Source organism: Leptodactylus fuscus, chromosome 1 (genome assembly GCF_031893055.1).
Source record: "Leptodactylus fuscus isolate aLepFus1 chromosome 1, aLepFus1.hap2, whole genome shotgun sequence".
NCBI lineage: Eukaryota > Metazoa > Chordata > Amphibia > Anura > Leptodactylidae > Leptodactylus > Leptodactylus fuscus.
This window is the reverse complement of record NC_134265.1, coordinates 38,295,824-38,306,865: the sequence shown is the minus strand read 5'-3', so window position 1 is coordinate 38,306,865 and position 11,042 is coordinate 38,295,824. Positions and strand designations below refer to the sequence as shown.

The following is an 11,042-nucleotide window of genomic DNA, read 5'->3' as shown; positions in this document are numbered from 1 at the left end:
GTGAAGGTCAGGACCCTGATCATGGAAGGAGGGGGCAGGGGTGATGGTTGGGGTGTATTTTTACACTACTCCAAACTACAACAGCAGATCTCCTCCCCATGTTACTTATCACACAGCCTGACAGCTGTTACCCATCTACGCCCTGCCTTCATCAATATTAATAGAGCGATTAAACTCTGGCATTGAGAGAACAGGAGAAACGGACAACTTTGTCTTGCGCTGGTGAAGTTTTATCACGGATATTGTCTGTAAAGTGAGAGGCAATAAAGGGAACACCCGCTGGATTCAGGGCAAGGAAGGACTAACCCATAAGAGTTATTGAAGAAGCAAATGAAAGCAGGTTATAAAGGTTGTCAATGGACAGTGACAGATGAGATGAAAGGGAAGAGGTCCCAGCACTGCCCAAACCTATAACCATAATGCAGAGAGAGACACACACACACACCCATCTCGTCAGAGGATTCAGGACATCAGGCCGCGGGTATGGGACAGGGGTACCACATCCTGCTTACACAGGGCAGTAATGGCAGCAATGTGAGTGCACACACAATTATTTCAATGTTCCCATAATAACCTGCTAAGCCGGGCAGATCACAGCTGATAGAGGGGACAGCTGTCTCCTGGAAGCAACTGGATGAGCCCAGCCCACATCTCCAGCAGGACAACGGCCGGGCGCAAGTGGGTTTAATAACAAAATATGAGAAACAATGAGTATAATAATCCACAGCACAAGGTCAGGGACCAGCCGGGGGACAAAAATAATCAAGACTTATCTGGATGGATTCGCAGGTCGCAGGAAAAATATAAGATAAGTTACAAGGTGGATTCAGAAATATACTAGAAACTGTGAATAGGAGCGTTTTATTTTTTCTTATTTACAACAAAGGCTACAACGACATGGTGACTTTAGCCATTAAATCACCAAGGGATTTCCACATGCCCATAAGCAAGATGGCCGCTGCACTATGTCACATGACAAGTGTAATCGAGTTCCGGCCGCGCATGCACAGTACTCTGGGTTTAGCTGTGCGCACATACCCACAAATCGACGAAAGTCTCAGTACCTAGATCCCCAACTATCAAAACTTTGGAGGTTTCACTAGAAGACGTACAAAGGATAGGAAATGAGTGTCTCAGACCTCCGCCGATCTGAGGGGACCCTTGGACACCCTGATTAAAGTTTACGCCAGTTCAACTAAGTTTACGCCAGTTCAACTATTTAGAACCATGCCATTGAACACGCTGCCACTGCTACATTTAGACAAGGAATTAAAGGGAACCCGATCTAATGATTTGTGTGCACCAAAGTGGTTAAACTCCACCAAACACCATCTACCATGTGAATAGGTAATAAAACATGACATAACCCTGTAAGAATACTTTTAAAAATAGAAAGGTTAACCGTTTATAGCTGTCAATTACCATAATGAATTGACTGAAGAAAAGAGAAATCTAAATCCTATCAATGTGACCTTTGCCTTCCATCAAATCTTCTCAGTACACTTGCAGACAGTTTAAGGAAATTGGCTGAGAATCCAAGAAGATCCAGAGGTTGTTCCAGCCATCTTGGAGAACTAAGCACAGATCTTCTGTGGATGTAGCTTACTCCAATCCTTCTGTGTCTTCATGGCATCCCAGACAGACTGGATGATGTTGCGATCAGGGCTTTTCATCAATCCAAGGACTCCTCTTCCAATTGGCAAAAGTCCCATCAACTATTGATTTCTCTTTTATTTATTCAGTTCATTTTGTTAATTGTCAAAAATAAACTATTCAAATGTCTATTTTAGAAAGTGAGGTCTTTGAGTTTGGGTTTCTGCAGATATCCTAAATGGCAAAGGCTGAAACCCCACGAGAGGGTCTAAACAGGTCAACAATGTGGACCCGTCACTAATGTCATAACAGTAAAAAAAACTTGTGTTTACAAAGAGAGGCGGAGGTGACCCGATTATGTAGTGGTGAATGGATAATGACAGGGAGGACACAGATCTGTAAGTGTGAGTAAGGACACAGTCATCTACCTACACTAACAGTCCTACATATTAACAATGAGGACACGCCGGCTATGATGCTACTAGTATAGGCCATTATGTCATGTGGGGGCAGTAAATACCGAATACAAGGAGTCTGAGTCCTTCTCATATACCTCCCTGCATATAGCAAGCCTCTGTAGTACCCTACAGGACACTGCTGCACCACAAAATACTCCTAATACGCCCGCTACCTGCACCCCCAAATACACTGCCCCCAATGACACCTTCCCCCCCCCCAGTATGCTGCCCCTATGACATCCCTTATCCCCCAGTACGCTCGCTGACCCCCGTACATTGCCCTCAATGACACCTCTACCCCTCCCCAGTATGCTGCTTCCAATGACAACTTTAATCCCCCAGTACGCGTAATGCCCCCAATGTTACCTCTCCCCTCAGTACACTGCCCCCAATGTTACCTCTCCCCTCAGTACACTGCCCCCAATGTTACCTCTCCCCTCAGTACACTGCCCCCAATGTTACCTCTCCCCTCAGTACACTGCCCCCAATGTTACCTCTCCCCTCAGTACACTGCCCCCCAATGTTACCTCTCCCCTCAGTACACTGCCCCCAGTGTTACCTCTCCCCTCAGTACACTGCCCCCAGTGTTACCTCTCCCCTCAGTACACTGCCCCCAGTGTTACCTCTCCCCTCAGTACACTGCCCCCAGTGTTACCTCTCCCCTCAGTACACTGCCCCCAGTGTTACCTCTCCCCTCAGTACACTGCCCCCAGTGTTACCTCTCCCCTCAGTACACTGCCCCCAGTGTTACCTCTCCCCTCAGTACACTGCCCCCAGTGTTACCTCTCCCCTCAGTACACTGCCCCCAGTGTTACCTCTCCCCTCAGTACACTGCCCCCCAATGTTACCTCTCCCCTCAGTACACTGCCCCCCAATGTTACCTCTCCCCTCAGTACACTGCCCCCAGTGTCACCTCTCCCCTCAGTACACTGCCCCCAATGTTACCTCTCCCCTCAGTACACTGCCCCCAGTGTTACCTCTCCCCTCAGTACACTGCCCCCAGTGTTACCTCTCCCCTCAGTACACTGCCCCCAGTGTTACCTCTCCCCTCAGTACACTGCCCCCAGTGTTACCTCTCCCCTCAGTACACTGCCCCCCGTGTTACCTCTCCCCTCAGTACACTGCCCCCCAATGTTACCTCTCCCCTCAGTACACTGCCCCCCAATGTTACCTCTCTCCTCAGTACACTGCCCCCAGTGTCACCTCTCCCCTCAGTACACTGCCCCCAATGTTACCTCTCCCCTCAGTACACTGCCCCCCAATGTTACCTCTCCCCTCAGTACACTGCCCCCAGTGTCACCTCTCCCCTCAGTACACTGCCCCCAGTGTCACCTCTCCCCTCAGTACACTGCCCCCAATGTCACCTCTCCCCTCAGTACACTGCCCCCCAATGTCACCTCTCCCCTCAGTACACTGCCCCCCAATGTCACCTCTCTCCTCAGTACACTGCCCCCAATGTTACCTCTCCCCTCAGTACACTGCCCCCCAATGTGACCTCTCCCCTCAGTACACTGCCCCCCAATGTGACCTCTCCCCTCAGTACACTGCCCCCAGTGTTACCTCTCCCCTCAGTACACTGCCCCCAGTGTTACCTCTCCCCTCAGTACACTGCCCCCAGTGTTACCTCTCCCCTCAGTACACTGCCCCCAGTGTTACCTCTCCCCTCAGTACACTGCCCCCAGTGTTACCTCTCCCCTCAGTACACTGCCCCCAGTGTTACCTCTCCCCTCAGTACACTGCCCCCAGTGTTACCTCTCCCCTCAGTACACTGCCCCCAGTGTTACCTCTCCCCTCAGTACACTGCCCCCCAATGTTACCTCTCCCCTCAGTACACTGCCCCCCAATGTTACCTCTCCCCTCAGTACACTGCCCCCCAATGTTACCTCTCCCCTCAGTACACTGCCCCCCAATGTTACCTCTCCCCTCAGTACACTGCCCCCCAATGTTACCTCTCCCCTCAGTACACTGCCCCCAGTGTTACCTCTCCCCTCAGTACACTGCCCCCCAATGTTACCTCTCCCCTCAGTACACTGCCCCCCAATGTTACCTCTCTCCTCAGTACACTGCCCCCAGTGTCACCTCTCCCCTCAGTACACTGCCCCCAATGTTACCTCTCCCCTCAGTACACTGCCCCCCAATGTCACCTCTCCCCTCAGTACACTGCCCCCAGTGTCACCTCTCCCCTCAGTACACTGCCCCCAGTGTTACCTCTCCCCTCAGTACACTGCCCCCCAATGTTACCTCTCCCCTCAGTACACTGCCCCCCAATGTTACCTCTCCCCTCAGTACACTGCCCCCCAATGTTACCTCTCCCCTCAGTACACTGCCCCCCAATGTTACCTCTCCCCTCAGTACACTGCCCCCAGTGTTACCTCTCCCCTCAGTACACTGCCCCCCAATGTTACCTCTCCCCTCAGTACACTGCCCCCCAATGTGACCTCTCCCCTCAGTACACTGCCCCCCAATGTGACCTCTCCCCTCAGTACACTGCCCCCAGTGTTACCTCTCCCCTCAGTACACTGCCCCCAGTGTTACCTCTCCCCTCAGTACACTGCCCCCAGTGTTACCTCTCCCCTCAGTACACTGCCCCCAGTGTTACCTCTCCCCTCAGTACACTGCCCCCAGTGTTACCTCTCCCCTCAGTACACTGCCCCCAGTGTTACCTCTCCCCTCAGTACACTGCCCCCCAATGTTACCTCTCCCCTCAGTACACTGCCCCCCAATGTTACCTCTCCCCTCAGTACACTGCCCCCCAATGTTACCTCTCTCCTCAGTACACTGCCCCCAGTGTCACCTCTCCCCTCAGTACACTGCCCCCAATGTTACCTCTCCCCTCAGTACACTGCCCCCCAATGTTACCTCTCCCCTCAGTACACTGCCCCCAGTGTCACCTCTCCCCTCAGTACACTGCCCCCAGTGTTACCTCTCCCCTCAGTACACTGCCCCCCAATGTGACCTCTCCCCTCAGTACACTGCCCCCCAATGTTACCTCTCTCCTCAGTACACTGCCCCCAGTGTCACCTCTCCCCTCAGTACACTGCCCCCAATGTTACCTCTCCCCTCAGTACACTGCCCCCCAATGTTACCTCTCCCCTCAGTACACTGCCCCCAGTGTCACCTCTCCCCTCAGTACACTGCCCCCAATGTTACCTCTCCCCTCAGTACACTGCCCCCCAATGTTACCTCTCCCCTCAGTACACTGCCCCCAGTGTCACCTCTCCCCTCAGTACACTGCCCCCAATGTTACCTCTCCCCTCAGTACACTGCCCCCCAATGTCACCTCTCCCCTCAGTACACTGCCCCCCAATGTTACCTCTCCCCTCAGTACACTGCCCCCCAATGTTACCTCTCTCCCCTCAGTACACATGTGCAGCCCCTACATCACACGCCGCCCGGCTCCCGTACCTGTCCTCCGCTGCAGCCCCTACATCACACGCCGCCCGGCTCCCGTACCTGTCCTCCGCTGCAGCCCCTACATCACACGCCGCCCGGCTCCCGTACCTGTCCTCCGCTGCAGCCCCTACATCACACGCCGCCCGGCTCCCGTACCTGTCCTCCGCTCCGCAGCCCCTACATCACACGCCGCCCGGCTCCCGTACCTGTCCTCCGCTCCGCAGCCCCTACATCACACGCCGCCCGGCTCCCGTACCTGTCCTCCGCTCCGCAGCCCCTACATCACACGCCGCCCGGCTCCCGTACCTGTCCTGCGCTCCGCACACTGCTCACCGTTCCCTCTCTTTTCCCCGCTCTGCCTCTAACCGTCAGTAGGAGCACAGCTGTTCCCGTCTCCATAACAACCCTGTCCCCCGCCGACCAATCCTAGCGGTCTAGGGGCGGGGTCTACTAGTATACACACGTGACCTAGGAGAACTTCCGTCCGTATATTACAGGATCGGGAGCGGACACTGGGTATGGAATATTCTCCGTTCTCCGCTCACATGACCGGAGAAAACGCATCCCGGCAGCAAACTGTAGAGTGATACACGTGAAATCATCAAGGTATGATCCATATGCCCATAAGCAAGATGGCCGCTGTACTATGTCACATGACAAGTGATATCGGAGTTCCGGCCGCGCATGCGCAGTACTTCGGGTTCCTGGGTATGTATGGAAATTGGGGCGATCTACGATTTAGTCTCACTATAGATTGGTATTTTAGAATCATTGTCTGCAAGGCCAACCCATAGTGGAAAGAATAGATCCACATCCTATGGGATCCTATGGAGAATTATTTCGGACTCTATGTCCTCTTACACTATGGAAGCTGGACATGGCCGGCACTGCTCTTACCCTAAAGAATCCTTTCCTATATCACTAAAAGAATCATGGGAAGAATATGCAAATCTGTCTTCCATGATGTAATTAGGAAGACAGTGCCTCAGTATGTGCACACCAATAGAGGGCGCTAGCTGAGGATGTGCAAGTCTATCTTCCATGATGTAATTAGGAAGACAGAACCTCAGCCATGCACCCCTCCCTATAGGGGGCGCTCCCTTTAACATCATGCCTGACCTTCCAGAGGCCTTGAGTTTGCAATGATGCAAATCAAATCAAAAAAGCTTTATTGGCACGTCCGAATAGATGCTGGGATTTTACCAGGTTCAGTATCTCATATCAATAATGACACTACTGTTTCCCAAAATCTTCACTTCCCCGGGTGAATAGGACATCATGTGGGCAAAAGAAATAAGGACGTTTGTCATTTGGGTCTTTTCAATGGGTTTCTTCCGCACATTTAACTTTTGGGAAAGTTCCTATCACACGTTATACTGCCCCCTATAGGCCGCCATTATACTGATGGAGTCCATAAGACACTTGTATGGCCTCCGTCAGCGTTATCCATTGGGGCATCCATTTTTTAATTTAGATGTAATCCATACAGGAAAAAAGCCTTAGCCTAAGCATGGGGGTTGCTATCGGGGTAGCAGACATTGCCACCACCATGGGGCCCAACAACTATTCGGGCGCCTGAGACATAGGGGGCAATTATTGAGAGCTATGGATGACGAAGGAGATGCGGAATACTGACTGCACCTCCATTGTTTACTGGGACATCACAATGCCTGCAGGTGACATCACTATAGTTATTATATCATCATACCCTATGATGTCATAATGTATACAGTGATCTTTTTGTGTGTGTATTATCCCTGTACTGTGACATCACTGTGTGTATTATCCCTCTACTGTGACATCACTGTGTATTATCCCTGTACTGTGACATCACTGTGTATATTATCCCTGTACTGTGACATCACTGTGTGTATTATCCCTGTACTGTGACATCACTGTGTGTATTATCCCTGTACTGTGACATCACTGTGTGTATTATCCCTGTACTGTAACATCACTGTGTGTATTATCCCTGTACTGTGACATCACTGTGTGTATTATCCCTGTACTGTGACATCACTGTGTGTATTATCCCTGTACTGTGACATCACTGTGTATTATCCCTGTACTGTGACATCACTGTGTATTATCTCTGTACTGTGACATCACTGTGTGTATTATCTCTGTACTGTGACATCACTGTGTGAATTATCCTGTACTGTGACATCACTGTGTGTATTATCCTGTACTGTGACATCACTGTGTGTATTATCCCTGTACTGTGACATCACTGTGTGTATTATCCTGTACTGTGACATCACTGTGTGTATTATCCCTGTACTGTGACATCACTGTGTGTATTATCTCTGTACTGTGACATCACTGTGTGTATTATCCCTGTACTGTGACATCACTGTGTGTATTATCCCTGTACTGTATAATCTACCCTCCATGAGCTAAACAGTACAGATGATTCATTTCTATTCTGAATTCCATGCCACTTCTTATGCTAGGTTCACACCTGCGTTTGTGTTTCCATTCATGGGGTCTGCTTGGGGATCCCCCAAATGGAAACCTAATCCAGTTTTAAAAAAAGTGGTTACCAGTGGAAACCCGCAGGCACCATAGACTATAATGGGGTCCACCAGGTTTCTGCCCAAAAAGCGGAATGGGGAACGGAATCCCCAGGTGGACAGGAGGCACAGGTGTAAACCCAGCCTTAGTCTATACTGATACATTGTAACAAACCTTCACCTGTGCTTGGATTCCAGCTTTTGGTTGTACATTCTGAATGTTTCATTCATTGACACCAAACTGAGATATTGTAGATCGTTATAACACTAACTATATACTTTATTGACATAAAACCTATTTAAAGCGATGGTCTATTTTCCTTTATTTGCAGCTTAATGATATATGATTACATTCTCTACAATAGCCAGGCTATAGATTGTAAAGATTTGGCAGTTCGGTTTAGGCCTCCATCACAGATTCTGTCATATTTGTCAGTAAAATAGCGGACATCATGACAGAACCCAGTGAACCCCATAATAAGTCAGTGGGGGCTGTCAGTACAGATACGTCACAGCTGGAATTCCTAGTGCAGACGTGAACCCATATAAATAGGTATCCCATATAAACCTAGACTCTTAAGTAAGACCTGTAATTTGGATTTTTTTGCTGTGTTTGCAGGGACCATGGCGCTGAGAGCCTGTGGTCTAATCATCTTCAGAAGAATCTCAGAGGCCTCTGTGAGTGATATCGAGTTCCTTCTTTTACAGACGTCTTATGGTATACATCACTGGACCCCTCCCAAAGGTAAGAACGTTGACTTGTCTTGGGGTCCTTCAGGGTCTTCTCACTAGATGGGACAGGGAACAGCTCATGGCTTTTTTTGTGCTAGGACTTGTGATATACTGGATTCACTTTTTGTTTTCACTTTCTCCCCTTTTTTGCACATGGGGATGAGACGGCACAAAGAATCACAAGGACGGCTCTTTCTGACTATCCTTTATCACCAAAATAAGCACATGATTGTGGATGGGCCGGTCCCTGGTCTGATCAGCTGTATCGCTCAGCGCTCACTGAAGTCAGAGGGAGCTGAACTGCAGCAACGGCATCCGACTGCCATACAGAGGACGGGGCTTTCTGCTTCCAGTCCTGTGTAGTTTATAGGACGGGTCAACTGTTGACCCTCCCCATGATCAGGTATTTATGGCCTCTCTCTCTTTTTGTCCATAAAAAGCTTAACCCTGGACAACTTCTTTAAGATAGGACATCAGTATTTGATTGATAGGGGTCCAGTTTGAGGTCCAGACTGACCTATACAGATCTGCTGGTTGAGAAGGCCAGAGAGTTCAGGTGAGCGTTCAATAAAAAACAATCACAGTGCCATACATTGTATAGTGGTTGTGCTTGGTATTGCAGCTCAGCCCCGTATACATTAGCTGAGCTGCTGGTGTATCATGTGATCAGTGAATGTGACATCAACGGCACAGGGAAGATGGCGCAGAGCTTGTGAGTACTGCTGCCAGTTACAACAACTGACCACTGGTCACATATTGGTGGTCTATCCTTAGGATCCGCCTCAAATTCTAATAATATAATCCCTTTAATTAATCTGCCCCTTTTTGTTTTCTTCCAGATACAGCGCCTCCCTCATCCGTGGCAGTGTCTGTTATTGCAGCTTAGCTCTTCTGAAGTGAATAAGACGCAGCTGCAATACCAGACACAACCTGTGAATAGGTGTGGGGCTGTTTTAGGATGGGATCTGCCATGTTCTTGTAGTTTTGGAGAACCCTTTTAAAATAAGCCTTGCCACAGAGATGTGTCCCCGATGCTTTTTCCCCCAGTTGAGTTCTCCTTCACATGTACTTGGGACATAATAATTTATTAATATAATCACTAAGAACCCCTTGTAACATTTTGTTGTCCCAGGTCATGTTGACCCTGGAGAAGATGACATGACGACGGCGTTACGTGAGACGGAGGAGGAGGCCGGCCTCCAGCCCAGCCAGTTCCATATTGTGAATGGATTCAGGAGGGAATTAAATTACAAAGTCAAGGACAAGCCAAAGACGGTCATCTACTGGCTGGGGGAGCTGAAAGACCGAAACGCGCAGGTGAAGCTCTCGGATGAGCACCAGGACTATCGCTGGCTGCGGCTGCAAGAGGCCTGTGCCTACGTCGGCTACCAGGACTTGCAGGAAACACTGAATGAAGCTTATCAATTCCTGCAGGGCCAGAAAAAACCTTGATGTCATGTTTAGAGTGGAGGAGGGGGTCACATAATTTTTAAGATAATAGAATAATAAAAATCCAAATCCTGTATTTATTTTTGCATTTTTTTTCCAAAAAGAGGGAAGACATCTGTTTTTCTCATGTTCCCATTTTTTTAATATCACAAAATGCTACTGAACTATTTTTAAAAATAGTTATCCCTCTCCGTGATGGTAAATTTCGTGTAGGTGACACATAGCGTTATGTTACTGGAAGCGGGACTTAGAACCAGTGATGTGGACATATTACACTAGGTTTCCACCTGCATTCGGGTTTCTGTTCTTCCAGTCTAGTTGGGAAGCCAAAAAATGGAAACCCAATCCTCTTAAAAAGTGGTTACCCATGGATCCCATAGACTATAAAGGGGTCTACCCAGTTTCCGCCCAAAAAATGCGGAGAGCAAAGTAATGCTTGCAGGAATAGAGGACAGAATCCCTGAACGGTGATCAAGCGCAGATGTGAACCTAAGCCTTACTGAAATTTTTTTTATTAAATTTTTTTTTTGCCCTAATTTTTACACTATGTGCCCCCATCATAATCCTCAACGACCTTTAGGGAGCATTTTAACATTTTTGGTTTTGCATCAGCATGTCTTTGGAGTATGGGAGGGAATCCACAGAAACATAGGGAGAACATACAAACTCCTTGCCGATGTTGTCCTGGGCAGGATTCAAACCTAGTAGAAATGAGTAAGTAGTATTCGATCCAGTAGGTATTCAATCGAATAGGTATTCGATCGAATACTATGGTATTCGAAATACTGGTACTCGGTCAAATACCACGCGGTAAATGCAGTAAAATTGTGATTCCCCTTCCACCTTCCCTAGCGCTTTTTTTTACACCAATAACTGTGCAGGGGAGGTGGGACAGGAACTACGA

General features: G+C 49.0%; 1 protein-coding gene across 2 annotated transcripts; it reads left to right on the top strand.

Annotated features, from left to right (window-relative positions):
* The first annotated feature begins 5,990 nt into the window (after nucleotides 1-5,990).
* On the top strand, nucleotides 5,991-10,161 carry NUDT2 (nudix hydrolase 2). Of its 2 annotated transcripts, none has more exons than XM_075262401.1 (3): nucleotides 5,991-6,050; nucleotides 8,577-8,702; nucleotides 9,822-10,161. In XM_075262401.1, exons 2-3 carry the CDS (start codon nucleotides 8,582-8,584, stop codon nucleotides 10,139-10,141), a joined length of 441 nt encoding a protein of 146 aa, XP_075118502.1. In that variant the 5' UTR covers nucleotides 5,991-6,050; nucleotides 8,577-8,581; the 3' UTR covers nucleotides 10,142-10,161. The 2 variants fall into 2 exon arrangements, with proteins under 2 accessions (XP_075118502.1, XP_075118501.1); XM_075262400.1 differs by lacking the exon at nucleotides 5,991-6,050 and adding an exon at nucleotides 6,085-6,152.
* Nucleotides 10,162-11,042: the final 881 nt, after the last annotated feature.

Bases quoted from the DNA above. Each gene is read 5' to 3' on its own strand.
- NUDT2 (XM_075262400.1), top strand. From the start codon at position 6,098: ATGACAAGTGATATCGGAGTTCCGGCCGCGCATGCGCAGTACTTCGGG. The intron at 6,153-8,576 runs GTATGTATGGAA...CTGTGTTTGCAG, and splicing joins GCAGTACTTCGGGTTCCTGG to GGACCATGGCGCTGAGAGCC. The intron at 8,703-9,821 runs GTAAGAACGTTG...TTGTTGTCCCAG, and splicing joins TCACTGGACCCCTCCCAAAG to GTCATGTTGACCCTGGAGAA.